At 42.0% G+C, this 19,675-nt stretch overlaps 1 protein-coding gene across 2 annotated transcripts in view; it reads right to left on the bottom strand.

Moving 5' to 3' along the window:
* The window catches only part of DYNC1LI2 (dynein cytoplasmic 1 light intermediate chain 2), a 43,031-nt gene that overhangs the window by 5,377 nt on the left and 17,979 nt on the right, over positions 1-19,675 (bottom strand). The window contains exons 7-11 of one of the 2 annotated variants that reach the window (XM_003916995.5): positions 16,604-16,739; positions 14,384-14,495; positions 13,003-13,062; positions 12,084-12,125; positions 11,575-11,692 (exon numbers count right to left, since the gene is read on the bottom strand). In XM_003916995.5, coding sequence (XP_003917044.1) covers positions 11,575-11,692; positions 12,084-12,125; positions 13,003-13,062; positions 14,384-14,495; positions 16,604-16,739 — 468 coding nt within the window. Of the gene's footprint in view, positions 1-11,574; positions 11,693-11,935; positions 11,975-12,083; positions 12,126-13,002; positions 13,063-14,383; positions 14,496-16,603; positions 16,740-19,675 lie in introns of those variants that run through there. The other variant, XM_021932057.2, reaches the window with a different exon arrangement.

Here is a 19,675-nt window from a genome sequence, read left to right as displayed (position 1 = left end):
CCGCCTCCCGGGCTTACGCCATTCTCCTGCCTCAGCCTCCCGAGTAGAGGGACCACAGGCGCCCGCCACCTCGCCCGGCTAGTTTTTTGTATTTTTTAGTAGAGACGGGGTTTCACCGTGTTCGCCAGGATGGTCTCGATCTCCTGACCTCGTGATCCACCCGTCTCGGCCTCCCAAAGTGCTGGGATTACAGGCTTGAGCCACCGCGCCCGGCTAATCTTCTTTTTTTTGAGATAAAGTCTTGCTCTGTCACCCAGGCTGGAGTGCGGTGGTGCAATCATGGCTCACTGCAACCTCTGCCTCCTGGGTTGAAGTGATTCTCATGCCTCAGTCTCCCAAATAGCTGGATTAGAGGCATGTGTCACCTTTCTCAGCTAATGCTTTGTATTGTTAGTACAGACAGGGTTTCCCTGTGTTGGTCACAAACTCCTGACATCAAGTGATCCACCTGCCTTGGCCTCCCAAAGTGCTGGGATTACAGGCATGAGCCACCACAGCTGGCCATCTTTCTACTAATCTATTAAAGATTTTCTCGGTGAATTTCTCCAGGCTTTTATGTCCCTGTCTTTGCCTCTGCCTATGCATCATGATCAATTAGTAAATATATAATATGATAGAATAATCATTGGGAATCATTTCATTCCAATTCTAAAATCAATGTCAATCAATGACAAGTGTCTTTATACCTCCTATCAACTCAAAAAAGTATCTTCCCTCATTGGGACAATGCCATGGGGGTAGTGAGCAAATACAGGTGATATATACAAAGAAGATGGCAAAATACATCCTCAAAAGCTAAAGTGTATCCTCATTTTGGAGCTGTATGTGTTGAAGTCCAGCAAATCATAAGATAGAATACTTTTTAATGTATCTTGGCTTTCCAGTACTTTATTTGGGATGAGTTTGGTCCGTGGAAATAGATTATTTCAGCATGTCTTACATTTTGGGTATCACTGAAAAATTTGTGCAGTTTTATGATAAGCATATCCTAAATTTTTCTCATATTTTACTAATTAATTTCTATTCACCTTTCAGTACTTAAGTCAAACTGTACATCCACCAAAGTTCTTTTACTAAGCTTTAGTAAACACTTGGAATCACTGGCTGGGTTGCTAATTATTTTTCTAGTATTCTTTCTCTGCATATCTTAGAATTAGAAATAGTTAAGTTTGGTACTTGGCCAATTGCAATGTTCTGCTAGTTTCCCATGAAAGTGGTTCTGGTGTCCTTAGCTGGGTTAATAACACCTTTTCACAATGTTACTAAATAGCCAGAACAATAGCCTATCATTCACTTATCACACAATATTCCAGGACATCTAAGGCCTTGGAGCTGGTATTGGTTCAGCCATCCCAAGTGTTGTTACTGAATGATGAGAGGTGAGTGCATTTAAGGTATTTTGATCACACAAACAATGTTGTATCTCATGAGAGATGATTAGTTGAGAATATATTCTGCCAATAGATTCAGCTGTGTCTGAGTGTGTCATAAAGTTTCTCATGACTGTCTTTCTTGAATATTAGGTGTAAATAATGCAATATTTGGCCACCATTTTATGCTAATATTCACCTACTTAGATCCTACTGTGATTCTTTAGGTGTCTGATTTTGTAGTGTTCAAACCCCAGTTTTTTTACCTAGAATAGTCAAAACAGTTTTGGTGTTGCAGCCACATCAAGCAAGCAGCAGCGACGTGTATCTCTTCAACATGGATAATCGCCTTAACGATATGTCTCCTGGTTCACAACAACTCAGTAGATATGCTGACCACTGACAATAACAAAATGACCTGTATGGTTCAAAGGTAGAAATTTCAACTCTGTAAAAGAATGAACATAATAAGCATAACCAAAAAATACCTCAATCAACATCAAGCAGATATTATTTACAATGGTGATTAAATGATGTTTGGTGCTTTTTACTAAATCACATATATAGGTACCTTGAAAAAGGTACCTTGAAAAAGTGAAGTGTATTATTCCCCTGTCCTAAGATTGTAGTATGAGGAAAAAAAGGCATTTTCTCCAGCAAAATTTCTCATTAATATGTGTCATCAACTGCTACAATTTCTCCATGTTCTTTCCATTTATTACCTATCTTAAACCAGAATCAGTACCCAAATGAGAGCCTCTTTTTCGAATAGCACAATTGGAACTGCTGTATTTTCCTGTATTGTCTATTCTCAATAAGGAGACAGAGGAAGATGAGGCTGCTTCTATGACTAAAAATCACTACTTACCATGATTTGGCCAATAAGATGGAATTACTCTCTGACTCATTTTACTCTAGAAAATTCACAAAGTTCATAGGCACTGAAAAAGTACTCTGCATGCACACCAGTGCTTATTCTGCCAAGCACAAAATGAGCAGTCCTAGACCACTCCACTTCCAGATAATGGAATAATGTACATGTTGGGAAAAAATAGGGAACTGAAAGATTACATCATCCTCCATGGCTTCATTCCAAGCACTACATTCCCACAACCTTTCCAAAGATATCCTGTTTTCCGCTCCCACATTTAGATGAAGAACAAATTCTTCCATTTACACTAACCAACACTTTTTACCCATATTATGTTTTTATTTCTATTAACAGATATTTGTTTTTTAACCCTAGTTCTCAAAGAAGTGCCTTTTAGACCTTAAAGAATAGCATGCATCTGTTTGATGTAATGCTTTATAGAACATTTAGGATTGCTGGCAGGAAGGAAATGCATTCTTTGTTCTGATAATATATAACTGGGGAGAACAAATTGATGCAAAATACTTTATTCTATACTTTTAAAAACATTCTCTGCTGTTGATTCAAGTAAGCAGTAAACAGAGCCAAAAATGGATTGCATAAGTACTACAGTGAGAATCCATTTGAAGCCACCTGGATTTCTTTATAAAGCTCCTGTAGAGTACAACTCCCTGTTAAATGTGAGAATTTCTCAGGAAATCTTACTCAAATTCAATTTCCTGTTAACAGTCTGTATGGTCTTTTATTACATTAGCAGCATTGGTAGAGGCTAGAGGTATACAGCCTTTCCTGTCCAATGTTACATAACCTGAACATATCTGTGCCTGCTCATTTCAAGTAACTACCCCCAGGGCCTAAGCAGGGGCATCAGTCTTCACATTCCTGCCACTTTCTGAGCAGTAACTATTGATTATCCACATGACTTACTTTAATTCTTCCTTGAAATTTCCACTTGGAATTTTACAATTGTATTAACAATATAAGGATACCCTTGGAATCCAATCATCCAAGGCAGGACTGGCAAACTCTATAATAAATAATTATTTTATTTTGTAAGATTTTCTTGACCCATTAAAATCCAAGAGTATTAAAATAGTTTTGATAACTCCATCAAGAAATGGTCTTGCTTTAAAGTACAATGAAAACTGAAGTCATTTTTAGCCCCGTCTATAGCAGCTATGGATCATCTACTGACCTTGTAAAGAAGATGATATCAGCATCTGTCCTTATGCCTTAATATAGAACAAAGCTATTGATGATGGTCTAAGAGTTCATGTAAATCCAAATATTATCCATCTCTTTTCCCAAATGAACTTCTTCAACTGATGTTTTATCATCTACAGAAAGAATGGCTGCATTATTACATACTGCTTTCTTCCCTTAATTTGAGACACTCATTCATGAATTCAGTTGTGTAGGAGAGGAAAAAATAATTTCCCCTTTATTTTTCTGAAGTTATAATCGAGAGCCCTATTACAAAAGATAGATTAACAAGAGAAAAAAAGTGATAGAAATTAACATGTTATAACTCATGTATACATGGAAGATACCCAGACAAACATGAGTAAATATTAAAGAGGTGGCTTGGAACGCTGGCTTATGCAGCATCATTAACAAAAAACAACATATTGTTATAGACACAGCAAGACACAGAAAAACTACCTTGAGTATCTAGTGAGAAGGCAAATAAATGGGAAAGTGAAGGTACGTAAAAGCTAGTAATAAAGTTTGTGAAATAGATTCATCTGGTGGTGTCTCCAGGCTGATAAATGTTGAAAGCTTTCTATGATGATCAACTTTTGTCCCTTCTCATTAAAAGGAGGAGTCAATTTATATCCTGTGTAAATTTATGTCCTGCTTTTAGGCAAATGGGTGAGGGCACAGAGCTCTTCTTGCATCTGTTTCTTACCAGTTGCCTTCAGCTCAAAAGAATTCTCACGCCAAAGTGGTATATTTTGGATGGCATTATGTGACCCTTTGGGTGCTTGCTCTGCTCTAACTCTAAGACTCAGATCATTCCTTATAAAAGCTATCAGTTTTTCCAGAAGTTTTATCATTTCTCCCAGAAACAGGATGGCAAATTTTTCATGAGTACAATATAGTCTTCCAGAACTACAGCCTGTCGCCTGTTTTGGTGTATGCCATTTCCACTTCATGAATGAGTTCTGATGAGCTGCTTAACATATCAAAATAAATATTTCTAACATTACTAGTAACACAATAGGTACCTTAAGTCTAAAAATTATTTGATATTTCTCAATATTTGCAGCTGTCTACTCTAAAACCACATGAAAAGCTGCTAAATTTTTTTGAGAAAAGTGTATCTTGCTGCAGTGTTAGGTAGCTTGTTCAAAATCCTAGTATTTGCTACTTCTTAGAGAGACTCAAGATTGCACATATCCATATGCCTGGGCTTTCCACTGTATTGTGTGCTTTAATAAGCACTCATATGGCCCCAAACAGTACTACATGGGATGTACTATACTGCACGATTCCAAAGATAGTTTTAATTCCATATTCTGTTTAAATTCATTTCAGGAAATTGGGGGACAAGAGGGTTTTCTTATGAATTGGGTCTAGCAGAAAGTACAGATACAGATATTACAGTAGAATTATAAGATATTATACATTTTTATTTTTAGTTTGGTTTATTTCTGTATGTGATATAACTTTCATGGCCCCTAGAAATATTGTTTTAGTGAATTATTGGGTGGATACCAATATTGTAGCCAGTTTAATTAACCTAGGCTATGATAGGTACTATGACACTTCTCCAACATTTCTTAGCTTTTCACTCTCAGATGGAAATTTTCATAATCTCTTCATTATAATAAATTAATTCCTTTTTGTGGTGGAGAACTCAGGTATCTTTAGGGAAGGAAATGATTATTTCATAACCTACCATTCTATTTATCTAACTTTACCATCATGAGCATTAGTTGTGTTTAAACAGATTGCCTGTTAGGCTTCCTGAAGAGTATTCACCATCTTTGGCATGAACTGCTTTACAATAAACTTTCAGTTTCTATAGGCAAGTCACTATTTTCACATCTAAGAGGAGAATGTTATAAAATTAGTGAGACTTGTGATTATATCAATTATAGTTAGGTATAAACTTTCAAGTTTTTCTTTTTCATAAGATGAATACATGGGCAGGATTAGTCAATTACAAAGATTTCCATTTTAGCATGAGTAATTAAGAAGCAAAAGGCAGACTTGCCTGACATTCAGCTATATACTTACAATCTATTCACACATCAAATACATCTAATTAAGCAATCAGATACAAATTATGCCACCAGAGGGTTGTTGTTCTTTCTCTCTCCCTCCCTCCCTCCCTCCCTCCCTCCCTTCCTTCCTTCCTTCCTTCCTTCCTTCCTTCCTTCCTTCCTCTCTCTTTCTTTCTTTCTTTCCTTTCTTTCTCTCTCTCTCTTTCCTTCCTTCCTTCCCTCCCTCCCTCCCTCTCTCTCTCTCTCTTTCTTTCTTTCTTTCTTTTTCTCTTTCTTTCTTTTCTTTTTCTTTTTTTCTTTCTTCTTTCTTTCTTTATTTCTCTTTTTTCTTTCTTGGATTACAGGTATGAGCCTGCCTGCCTGCCTGCCCGTCTTCCTTCCTTCCTTCCTTCCTTCCTTCCTTCCTTGCTTCCTTCCTCTCTTTCTCTCTTTTGTCTTACTTGCTTGCTTTCCCATCTAAATTATCACCTTAACTCTAATTACTTTTTGTCAGGGCATCACTGTTCACTCCAGGTTCTACTTTTAATCTTCTAAAATGTACCTTGTTCACTGACATATCACAGTATATGATCATCACATACAAACATTCAAAAATTTAAATTTGAATATGTATTTTATTAGTCTATTCTCATGCTGCTGATGAAGACATACCCAATTTACAAAAGAAAGAGGCATAATGGACTTACAATTTCACATGGCTGGGGAAGCCTCACAATCATTTCAGCAGACAAGGAGGAGCAAGTCATGTCTTACATGGATGGTGGCAGGCAAAGAGAGAGAACTTGTGCAGGAGAACTCCTTTTTTGAAAACCATCAGATCTAGTGAGACTTATTCACTGTCACTAGACCAGCATGGGAAAGACCTGCCACCATGATTCAATTATGTCCCACAACACTTGGGAATTCGAGATGAGGTTTGGGTGGGGACACAGCCAAATCATATCATTCCACCACAAATATCATGTCCTCACATTTCAAAACCAATCATGCCTTCCCAACAGTCCCCCAAAGTCTTAACTTATTTCAGCGTTAACTCTAAAGTCAACAGTCCAACATCTCATCTGAGACAAGGCAAGTCCTTTCTGCTTATCAGACTGTAAAGTCAAAAGCAAGTTAGTTACTTCCTAAATACAAGGGGGGTATAGGCATTGGGTAAATACAGTCATTCCAAATGGGAGAAATTGGCCAAAATGAAGGGACTACAAAGCCCATTAAGTCCAAAATCTAGAAGGGCAGTCGAATCTTAAAGCTCCAAAATGATCTTCTTTGACTCCAAGTCTCACATCTGGGTCATGCTGATGCAACAGTTGGGTTCCCATGGTCTTGGGCAGCTCTGCCCCTGTAGCTGTGCATGGTACAGCCTCCCAGTTGGCTGCTTTCATGAGCTGGTATTGTGCCTCTATAACTTCACCAAGTGCACAGTGCAAGCTGTCAGTGGATCTACCATTCTGGGGTCTGCAGAATGGTGGCCCTCTTCTCAAAGCTCCACTAGGCAGTGTCCCAGTGGGACTCTGTGTTGGGGCTCCAATCCACATTTTCCTTCTGCACTGCCCTGGCAGAGGTTCTCTATGAGGGCCCTGACTCTGCAGCAAACTTCTGCCTGGGCAACCAGGTGTTTCCATACATAATTTGAAACCTAGGTGGAGGTTCCCAAACCTCAATTCTTGACTTTTGTGCACTCGCAGGCTTAACACCATGTGAAAGCTGCCAAGGGTTGGGGTTTGCACCCTTTGAAGCCATGGCCTGAGCTGTACCTTGGCCCCTTTCAGCCATAGCTGGAGTGGCTGAGACACAGGGCACCAAGTCCCTAGATTGCACGCAGTAGAGGGAACCTGGGCCAGCCCCACAAAACCATTTTTTCCTCTTAGGTCTCTGGGCCTGTCATGGGAGGGGCTGCCACAAAGGTCTCTGGCATGTCCTGGAGATATTTTCCCCATTGTCTTGGTGATTAACATTCAGCACCTCATTACTTATGCAAATATCTGCAGGTAGCTTGAATTTCTCCTCAGAAAATGGGTTTTTATTTCCTATTGCATTGTCAGCCCGCAAATTTTCTGAATTTTTATGCTGTTTCCCTTCTAAAACTGAATGCCTTTAACAGCATCCGTCACTTCTTGAATGCTTTGCTGCTTAGAAATTTCTTCTGCCAGATACCCTAAATCATCTCTCTCAAGTTCGAAGTCCCACAATTCTCTAGGGCAGGGGGAAAATGCCACTAGTGTCTTTGCTAAAATATAACAAGAGTCACCTTTGCTCCAGTTCCCAACAAGTTCCTCATCTCCATCTGAGACTACCTCAGCCTGGATTTCATTGTCCATATCATTGTCAGCATTTTCGTCAAAGTCATTCAACAAGTCTCTAGGGAGTTCCAAAATTTTTCACATTTTCCTGTTTTCTTCTGAGCCCTTTGAACTGTCTCAACCTCTGCCTGTTACCCCATTCCAAAGTTGCTTCCACATTTTCAGGTATCTTTTCAATAGCACCCCACTCTACTGGTACCAGTTTACTGTATTAGTCCATTCTCATGCTGCTGATAAAGACATACCAAGACTGGGCAATTTACAAAAGAAAGAGGTTTAATGGACTTACAGTTCCACATGGCGGGGGAAGCCTCACAATCATCATGGAAGGAAAGGAGGAGCAAGTCACATCTTATGTGGATGGTGGTAAGCAAAGAGAGCTTGTGCAGGAGAACTCTTCTCTTTAAAAACATCAGATCTCATGAGACTTATTTTTACTATCATGAGAACAGCATGGGAAAACATGACCCCATGATTCAATTACCTCCCACCAGGTCCCTCCCACAACACATGGGAATTCAAGATGAGATTTCAGTGGGGACACAGAAAAACCATATCACGTATGGTTTAAAAATTTAAAGGAAATTTGGTATAATTTAGGCATTTATCAGGGAACATACATCCAAAAGTATTGTTCAAAAAATAAAGTTAAGAAGATAAGCAGTTTTGTCGTAGACTAACTGAAATTCTTGTAATATATTTAATTGTCATTATTGCAAAAGAACATATGTATATTTTATGTTTCAAAGTTTAGGAAGCTGGAGTCAAACTGCATTACTTACTTTCATTTAGAATTACAAACTTTAAGTTGTTACTCATTCAATCTCATTGTCATCTGGATTTTCTGTTAAATAATTTATTTCCTAAAGGTTGCACCACAACAAAGCATCAAAAGTCTTCTAATGCTATTGGATTTTAATGGATCAGGAAAATCTTTGCTAACTAAATGCATTATTATATGGTTAAACCATGTGTATTAACTTTATATACTTAACAAGAGACAGCCAGACCATTTAAACCTTTTTTAAAATTTCCTTTCTCTCAGGCTTGAAGGTTATTTACAAAGAGTGAAATTGCATTAAATTGATTGAATTTACCTACTTTATGGAAGTACTGTACAGAATAATTATGATATTTTTCAAAAAATCATTACCAATGCTAGCCTCTGATCAATTCAGTCCAATTAAGAGGAACAAGAATTTCTGATCACACACTTTAGTGGGTAAAGTGTAATTTATTTCAATTTTAACATCCCTTCCACATTGTAATATTTCTTCAATTTTCATCACTTTAACTTTTTAATTTCTTAATCAATTGTCTAGCACGCATTTTTCCTGTGCATAGATTTCTCTGTCTATATCTAAAGTTTCTATTAAGATTTTAGAATTTCATATGTATTATCATTTATGCACACCACAAACAAAAAAAGGTGAAAATTAACATCTATGGCAAGGTTATTTAGGAAATTATATGTTCCATTTTATAATTAAATAAATATTTTGAAGGAAATTAGAAAAATAAAATTATTTGTGATTAAATTTTCCTGTCATAAAATGTTCTTAATATTTAGATAAATGCAAATTTGCAATATAGACTTCTATGTATTTATACACAGATACATATTAGATAGATATAGATATAAACACACACACACACACATATATATATACACACACACACACACAACCATATAATAGCTTCTACATATACACTGAAAAAATTGTTTCTATCAACTAATATATGACAATTTCCATAGGAGATTATAATACTAACATATCTACTATAGCTGTATCTGTATTTGTATTTATAGCTCCCTACTAATCATTGATATTGTTCATGGTTCTAATATTTGACTCTTTGTAATCTTCTTTCAGTTACAGTTTGAGATAAACACCTAGGACATGTATTTTACTATGGGGAGTAGTAAGTAGAAATATTTCTTTGAACAGACTCTAAGGGAAACTGATGGAGAAAGGAGCACATTGATATGTTAGTATACTACACATATTGACAGACATACTGACCCAATTCAGGTTAATCTTTCGAGATTCAGAGAAAACCAAAGTTTTGAAGTTATTTAAATTTTCAAAAAACAAACCCCTCAGCCAGTCTAGGTATCCAGATACCCATAGGAATACTTGTGGGAACACCTGTAAATTCAGATTTATGACAAGAGTGCTATAAACCAAAAATAAAATTCTAAGCCCCCCGACAAACTGAATGGACCCCCTTTCAGCCAAGGGAGTTCAAAAGTAAACTCAAAAAAATAGTTCAGGCCATGACAGGAAGGGAGTTGGGACATGCCTCATTATACTCTCTTCCATTTTGAATTCAGGCACAAGGGACCAGCATGAACATTTAAAGAGACATCTTAAGAGCAAGAAAATAAATCAGAGCAATAAGATACCAAATTCCAACTTGACTCTAGTATAGCATCACATGACAGATAGCAGGTCCTGAAAGAAATCAAAATAATTTACCTCAAAATATATATTTGAAATGGCCCCGAAAAGCCTCGTGGGCAAATCTACATTCTATAGAAAATCTCCTTCCCTTTCCAGGTCTTTTTCTAATCCAGGAGAGATTAACTAAGAGTCTGGCACCTTTTTGGTCTGATAATAGACCATCTATGATCTTTGAAACTTGCTACCTGGAGGCTTTATCTGCACAATAAGAACCTTGCTCTCCGCAACCACTTATCTTAGCTGACATTCCTTTCTACTGATTCCAGGTCTTTAGATAATACTAATTCTTTCGACCAACTGCCAATCAGAAAATCTTTAAATCTTTTGGGAAGTCAGGGCAGGCAAATCACCTGTGGTCAGGAGTTCAAGACCAGCTTGGTCATCACGGTGAAACCCCATCTCTACTAAAAATACAAAAAACTAGCCGGGCGAGGTGGCAGGTGCCTGTAGTCCCAGCTACTCGGGAGGCTGAGGCAGGAGAATGGCGTAAACCTGGGAGGCGGAGCTTGCAGTGAGCTGAGATCCGGCCACTGTACTCCAGCCTGGGCGGCAGAGCGAGACTCCGTCTCAAAAAAAAAAAAAATAAAGAGTCTCACTCTGTCACCCTGGCTGGAGTGCGGTGGCATAATCACAGCTCACTGCAGCCTCAATGCCCTGGGCTCAAGCAATCCTGCCGCTTCATCTGCTTGAGTAGCTGGGACTAGAGGCAAGCACAATCATGCCCAGCTAATTTTGAAATTTTCTGTAGAGGCGAGGTCTCACTATTTGGCCCAGGCTGGTCTCCAACTCTTGAGCTCAAGCGATCCTCCCACCTTGGCCTCCCAAAGTACTAGGATTATAGGCATGAGGCACTGCATCTGGCCTACAATAAAAATTTAAAAAATTAGCTGGGCATGGTGGCACACGCCTGTAGTCCCAGCTACTCAGGAGTTGACGTGGGAGGATTGCTTGAGTCCAGGAGTTTGAGGCTGCAGTGCGCTATGATCACATGACTGTGCCACAGGCTAGGTGACAGACTGAGACCCTGCCTCTAAAAAAATAAAATAAAGTTATTATTTTGCATTCCTCTCTGAAGGAATGTGCAGGGCCTAAGTGAGGTCTCACACAGAGCCAGGTGCATGGGCTACCAATTCCAACAAAGGAACAGGCCCTGGTCTCTGTCTACCACAGACCTTCTTCCTCTGGAATGGGGGAAGTGGAAAGTAGCCCTTAATGAGGAAGAGAATAGCCTGGCTTCCGTGAGTCTCCACCTTATAGACTCAGCCACGCAGCCCCTGCAGGGCTCAGGTCTGAAACTAAACTACTCTCCAAAGAGACATACTTTTGAGGAATACATACTTTTGATGTTTGGGTCCGGCTTTTTTACTGACGTGCCTGGGGAGGAGCTAGGCACACTGGCTGGCCCTCCCCGACCCTGAGTCCTTGGAGAGCCAGAGGGTCCTCTTGCAGGAGATTCCTAAGTTCAAAAGCAGCTAAGGTCACACACAGGCATAACAATAACAAAAAATACATATGCCACAAATGGAGACATGCTTCTGCAGGGTATTTTTCATAGGCTATGGTACAGGACTGGCAGTATGCCCTCAGCTCAAGCCCTTTCTGGATCTGTTTCTCCTGAAAGACATCCAGATAACAAAGCCAGCTCACCCTAATTCCCAGAGTTGCATTCTTTCACCAGAAACATCTTGAGTTTCTTTTATGTTTCTGGTCACGGGTCTTTAGGGAAACCAAATTCCCACTGAAAACACAAAACCCACACAAATATAAGCTCTCACAAATAATGGTATAAAGTTTGACGACACCTGCAACACCGGGCCTTGACCCTCTGTTTAGTGTAAGGTACTCACAGAAGCTCTCGTGGGCGTGGCTGGCTGCTTGGCAAGGAGTGACTGCAAAGAGAGGGACAAACTGGCCATTAACCAAGGCCTAGAGAAAAACTTCCTCCAAGTACTCCACTAGAGGGCACTATTAACCTAACTCCTAGGTTTTATACTACAAATGCAAAAAATTTTAATTGAGCAGTTTGGCGCATGGTGAAAAAAAATACTCCAAGTAACCAGTTTTGAAGCTCAGGAAGCAAGCAAGGGACAGAAAGGAAAAGGTTGGAAAAAGAAGGAAACAGTTGGAAAAAGAACCATCAAAACCTCCTGCTGACCTGCCTATACCATTGGGCAGATGATAGGTGGACCCAGGACAAATCTAACAATAATCTGGGTTAGAGAAATGTGAAGTTTGCATTCTAAACCGTCGGCTTGGGGAAGTTACTCTCCTCACCTGCAAAATGGGCATCACCTGCCTTTATGTACAGGGCTGTGTGAGGCTACATAAAATAATGGATGGGTGCAGCACACCAACATGGCACATGTATACGTATACAAACCTGCACGTTGTGCACATGTACCCTAGAACTTAAATTAAAAGTAAATAAATAAAAAGAAAGAAATAATGGAAGTGTAGTCAGGTTACTTGGTAAACTGTCAACATAGGAAGTATTATGCCAGAAAACCACATTTCCAAAGAAAGCACTTAAAAGACACGAATCCTACTATTCCTGTAGGAGTCTGCAAGGCAGGCAGGTGATCTGCTAAGGAAAGTGGTCCATCCCCAACTAATCCTAGAAATAGGAGGGAATGAGACCTGGTCCCAACCCCTCTACCACTGCAAGCTCTTTGTGAATCCCCACATGCAGACACCTCCAATCCCACCCTAGGAACTGGCATTTCATATATGAGAAGGCCTCTGTTCTAACCTCACTGGTCTTCTTACCTGTTGCTTCATTAGGAACACCTGCTCATCTTCTGCTGCCAACTCTTTGTCGTGGACCAGCTGTGAAGAAACATACACATGTGTGGCCACAGGCCAAGAATACTCCCAACCACTGTCAAACTTCATGCTGAAAGGAGAGTCTGAGGCTCAGGCTTTGACACAGGTCTGGGGGATCCTTGCTGAGACTGCAGAGTAACATTTTTCTAGCCTGGCACAGACCTCTCCCAAAACCAGCTGTGGCATGTAGCCAACTGGCGTTTTTAAGTCTGGCAGGTTCTAAACAACTCAGGGTCTGCAGGACATCACATGAGGGGATCCAATAACAGTAATCCAGAGGCAACAGCAGCACTGGCAGGACTTAATGGGAAACACCACCAACTCCAGGTGGGCATTCCATCACTCCTGCCCACCAGCCCCGAGCCATTTACATAACACCAGACCTCATTTAAAGATCAACAAGGCCGGGCGGGGTGGCTCAAGCCTGTAATCCCAGCACTTTGGGAGGCCGAGACGGGTGGATCATGAGGTCAGGAGATCGAGACCATCCTGGCTAACACGGTGAAACCCCGTCTCTACTAAAAAATACAAAAAACAAACTAGCCGGGCGAGGTGGCGAGCGCCTGTAGTCCCAGTTACTGGGGAGGCTGAGGCAGAAGAATGGTGTAAACCCAGGAGGCGGAGCTTGCAGTGAGCTGAGATCTGGCCACTGCACTCCAGCCTGGGTGACAGAGCGAGACTCCGTCTCAAAAAAAAGAAAAAATCAACAAAAGGCCCTGGGACTTACTACTCCCCACCAACCCCTACAAACTACACAATGTGTAAGACCTGTTTCTTTATAGTTTTTTGTTTTGTTTTGTTTTTGAGACAGAGTCTCACTCTTGTCGCCCACACTGGAGTACAGTGGCATGATCTCGGCTCACTGCAATCTCCGCCTCCAGGGTTCAAGCAATTCTCCTGCCTCAGCCTCCCAAACTGCTGGTATTACAGGAATGAGCCACCACGCCCCATCTTTATAGGTTTCTTTTTGCATTAAAAAACACCTAAACCCTTTTTCTTTTTTTTTTTTTTTGATATGGAGTCTCGCTCTGTTGCCAGGGTTGGAGTGCAGTGGTGCAATCTGGGCTCACTGCAACCTCTGCCTCCCAGGTTCAAGCGATTCTCATGCCTCAGCCTCCCAAGTAGCTGGGATTACAGGCGCCTGCCACCATACCTGGCTAATTTTTGTATTTTTGGTGGAGACAGGGTTTCGCCATGTTGGCCAGGCTGTCTGAAACTCCTGACCTCATGTGATCTGCCCGCCTTGGCCTCCTAAAGTGCTGGGATTACAGGTGTGAGCCACCACGCCCAGCCCTAAGCCCTTAAAGCAATTGTCTTTGACTACCTTTCTCACGGGAGGTTTCACAATAAAGTCTTCATATGCATCTTCTGGCTTCACGGTTGTAAAATTTTCATGTAAAATAGCTATTTTCTTTTCATTGTCCCAGCCTGCAGGTCTAAAGGCAAAGAGAGAGGGACTGAATTGCTTTTTCTGGGGTTGCCTTAGAGCATACTCAGATCACATTCAGGACTCCTCGGTAGGACCCTTCCCATAAGATATAGTATGTAGTTATTGGGGGCTGTTTGTAGCTTTTGGCAGATGTGCCAAAATACACTGTGGATATAATCCATCAGAACAACATTGCAGGTCCTGCTCCACACGGAGTTCACCGGCCCAAGGTCTAAGGAGCCAGTATGAGATCTGACTCCACAGGCTGCCCCACTCAAAGCATTTAGCACTCTCCCACAACTCCACCTAGAAGAGCAAGGACACAGTGGGGTCCTGTTCAGACCCCACTGTGTGAGAGCAGCACAGAAGGCAGAGCTCGGGATGGGATGGTTTTCTTGGGCTCTGTCATGGCTCCCCTCCTGCAGGTTGTTTCTCTAAGAATTCTTGCAACGGTTATCTTGTGGACTGGTTCATTAACTTTGCTTGCATGGGAAAATGTGTCCTAGAACCAAGTGGCATGCAGGGCCTATGTTTATCCTAGGCCCCAAACCAGAGGAGCACAGTCCTTGAGGTTCCTACACCAGTGCTGGACAGCTCAACATCACAGGTAGGATGGCACCCAAGTTCCATTATGTGAAGCCACAGCCTAGGGTTCCCACCTGAATCCCTTAAAGGTAGCAATGGTAAAATGTCCTGTATGACACACTTTTGAACTCAAGCAGCTCTGAAAGATGGCAACTGACTGATTGTTCTCACAGGCCTTTCATTCTCCATCTGACTTCTACTCCATAGCTCTATAATCAAGAGGGTACTTAGCCAGGGTGCTCCACCCCAACATCTTTGCTGATTTTGCCAGTCAACAGAGAAGTAACCAACAGGACCAAATGTGCAAAGGGATAGGGCATGACTGAGATACTGCCGTGGGCCATGCAGCCTTTGTAAGCTCAGAGATGCTTCTTCATTCCAGACCAGCCCCAAAATCAACCGGTCTCCTTGCTCCTAGAGATGACATGTGATTTGGATACCAAGTGATTCCAAAAACACACCTCTCACTGGGCTTATGCCTTTGGCACCTGCCTGACTACTCTGAACAAGTCTCTAAAATCAGCCCAAGCCTGTAGGTATGCCATCTATGATTAGCCTGAGTGACACTCTCCTTGACTATGCAGGAGGCAACCCAGTTCCCTGACAGCTCCTGGCTTTCGCATTTCCAGCCTCTCACAGACTGCACTCCCCGGCTTCCCCTATTGCAATTCTTTCCAGTCCGCGTGGGATCTACCACTTGTCTTCCAGCATCACCCTCCCACCTTCCCTGCCATACTTCCTCCATAACCCCATCACTGCCCTTCCCTTCTTCAGCTGTGTATGTCCCCTCTACAGTGCCATGTGCGAGGAACACGTATCATTCATTTCTGTGTCCCTTGCAGAGAACCTGAGCACCTAGTGGGTGCTGAGTAAGGTTTCCTGAATGAATAATGTAATTGTTTTTTAAGTCAGGAGGATACTGAAGCCTGAACATCAATCTGGTAACACAATTCCTGTCAGAGACCACAGCTTCACATTTATGCATCCAGCAACACTATTATTCTCCAGTGAGAGAAAGACACCAGGTTGGGAAAACAGGTATCCAAGTCTCTATCGAGGACAATCAACTCCAGTGGCTCCCAAAATGTGAAATGCCAGAAACACAGTAAGCACTTAGTATAGCCAAAGCCCATGCTGACAGAGATGCTGAGAGGATGTTTGCAACCATCCCTGCCAACACACAGATAAAGCAGGCGTTTTAACAGAAGACATTCAGGATCCCCCAAGCACAATTCCCTATATTCCCTCCCCAGCCAGTATTTTACCAGAGTTGACAGTGAGTGCCAAAAATGGCTAGCTTAGGTTTTGGCAACTTGCTCTTGATGAAGAAAGGCAGCACCCCTGACCACACCACCCACTTCCCTCAGGCAAATGCCTCATAATTCGGAAAGGAGCAGAGAGAGAAGGTGCAGTGAGAGAGCTGGCTATAGAAGACACAGACAGAAGGCACCTTCCTTGAAGGGGTAAAATGTAAAAAGCAAATGTACTGTAAAAAGAAGAGTTTCAAAGCATCATCTCAAAATAACTCACATAAAAACGGCATCCTTTTCCACAACTAAGGCAGGTGTGGTGAAGTGGAAACCGTATGTTTTATGAACAATATACTTATACAACAAGTCGAGGTTTTTCTCTTCTTTCACTGATGTGTAAATCAAGGCAGCTCCATCTAATCAATCTGCTTAAGAAAAATCAATTCACTGCAGGAGGAGACAAAATCAAACACATATAACCTCAAAGTACTACTCATAGGTTGATCAGTTTTTAATCAATACATGAGTAACAGAAAGCGTTACAATTTTAAAAACTAAAACGCTTATAGTATTACATATGCATATTGCAAACTGGTAAAAAATAATAAATAAATAAGTAAAAAGGTCATAGTAGCAGATGAACCAAGTCAAAAGCATAAAGCTATGTTGATGCTAGTGGGCTGTGCAGTTTATTTTTTAACATGTAAATTGTTGTCTTGATCCCACAAATTACTCCCTGAGAAGTCAAGTACTGGCTCTGTGGTTAGCCCAGGAAAACACTCTCAGAATATCAAGGTACACAGATTCCTTCCCAGGCAGATGCTTACATGAGACCAAATTTATCACTAACCCCATTTTTTGAGGGATGGGTGCCAAAAGGTTAATGGGCCATCCCAAAAAAGGTGGCAGGAACTCATCTCTCACCTCCACCCCAGGGTGTGGAACCATGGCACCAGCTGCTATTGGCCTTTTACAGTAACAGGACTCAAAAGACTGCAGACACTACCACCTCTCTAACATGCACAGCACGAAACACAAACATATGGGAAACACCAGTGGCCTATAAAACAATATCCTGTTAGGTAATTGACCTTTTCTACATAAAAGCAAAGTTTAAAAATATTTCTGCCGGGCGCGGTGGCTCAAGCCTGTAATCCCAGCACTTTGGGAGGCCGAGACGGGCGGATCACGAGGTCAGGAGATCGAGACCATCCTGGCTAACACAGTGAAACCCCGTCTCTACTAAAAAATACAAAAAAAACTAGCCGGGCGAGGTGGCGGGCGCCTGTAGTCCCAGCTACTCGGGAGGCTGAGGCAGGAGAATGGCGTAAACCCGGGAGGCGGAGCTTGCAGTGAGCTGAGATCCGGCCACTGCACTCCAGCCTGGGCGACAGAGTAAGACTCCGTCTCAAAAATAAAAATAAAAAATAAAAAAAAACAGGAAAAGGAAAAAAATGTTAATTCTTTTAAAAGAGGAGGAATGGGCCAGGTGTGGTGGCCCAGGTGTTGAACCTGTAATCCCAGCACTTTGGGAGGCCGAGGCAAGTGGATCATGAGGTCAGGACATCCAGACCATCCTTGCTAACACGGTGAAACCCCGTCTCTACTAAAAATACAAAAAATTAAACAGTTAGCAAGTCGTGGTGATGTTCACTTATAGTCTCAGCTACTTGAGAGTCTGATGTGAGAGAATTGCTTGAGCCGAGAAAGCAGAGATTGTGGTGAGCCGAGATCAAGCCACTGCACTCTAGACTGATCACAGAGCCAGACCCTGTCTCAAAAATAAAAACAGGAGCCGGGCGCGGTGGCTCAAGCCTGTAATCCCAGCACTTTGGGAGGCCGAGACGGGCGGATCACGAGGTCAGGAGATCGAGACCATCCTGGCTAACACAGTGAAACCCCGTCCCTACTAAAAATTAAAAAAAAGGCCGGGCGCGGTGGCTCAAGCCTGTAATCCCAGCACTTTGGGAAGCCAAGACGGGCGGATCACGAGGTCAGGAGATCCAGACCATCCTGGCTAACACAGTGAAACCCCGTCTCTACTAAAAATACAAAAACTTAGCTGGGCGAGGTGGCAGGCGCCTGTAGTCCCAGCTACTCGGGAGGCTGAGGGAGGAGAATGGCGTAAACCCGGGAGGCGGAGCTTGCAGTGAGCTGAGATCCGGCCACTGCACTCCAGCCTGGGTGACAGAGCGAGACTCCATCTCAAAAAAAAAAAAAAAAAAAAAATTAGCTGGGCATGGTGGCAGGCACCTGTAGTCCCAGCTACTCGGGAGGCTGAGGCAGGAGAATAGCGTGAATCCAGGAGGCGGAGCTTGCAGTGAGCCAAGATTGTGCCACTGCACTCCAGCCTGGGTGACAGAGCAAGACTCCGTCTCAAAACAAAAAAATATTTCTAAGACAGTATGATAAAAGTAATTTGATGATAAAATGATCACATTAAATTCTTAATATGAAGGCTTATCAAATGCACAGCATTAATAAAAGTGGGCGGAGGCGGTGGCTCACGCCTGTAATCCCAGCACTTTGGGAGGCCGAGGCGGGCAGATCACTTGAGGTCAGGAATTCGAGAACAGCCTGGCCAACATGCTAAAACCCTATCTCTACTAAAAATACAAAAATTATCCAGATGGCCGGGCGTGGTGGCTCAAGCTGTAATCCCAGCATTTTGAGGCAGCCGAGGTGGGTGGATCACATGAAGTCAGGAGTTCAAGACTAGCCTGGCCAACATAGTGAAACCCCATCTCTACTAAAAGTACAAAAATTAGTCAGGTGTGGTGGCTCATACCTGTAATCCCAGCTACTCGGGAGGCTGAGGCAGGAGAATCACTTGAACCTAGGAGATGGAGGTTGCAGTGAGCTGAGATCATGCCATTGCACTCCAGCTTGGATGACAAGAGTGAAGCTCTGTCTCAAAACAAACAAAAAATCTGGATGTGGTGGTGCACAACTGTAGTCCCAGGTACTCAAGAGGCTGAGGCAGGAGGACTGCTTGAACCCAGGAGCACAAGGATGCAGAGAGCTAAGATTGCACCACTGCACTCCAGCCTGGGTGACAGCGCAGACTTCGTCTTAGAAAAACAATTAAAAAATACGCCAAGCGCAGTGGCTAACAGCTATAATCCCAGCACTTTGGGAGACTGAGGTGGGTGGATCACTTGAGGTCAGGAATTTGAGACTAGCCTGGCCAAAGTGGTGAAACACTGTCTTAAAACAAACAAACAAACAAACAAATGCATGATAAAAGGTAGACACAAGTTAATAAACTTAAAACTCCAACACAGTAAAACATAAACCTACTAAAAAGATACATACAAAACTCTCTGGCAGAACACTATTTTGAGTTCGGGAG

This window comes from Papio anubis, chromosome 18 (assembly GCF_008728515.1).
Source record: "Papio anubis isolate 15944 chromosome 18, Panubis1.0, whole genome shotgun sequence".
Taxonomy (NCBI): Eukaryota; Metazoa; Chordata; class Mammalia; order Primates; family Cercopithecidae; genus Papio; species Papio anubis.
The sequence above is the reverse complement of the archived record's forward strand: the minus strand, read 5'-3'. Positions and strand labels throughout refer to the sequence as shown.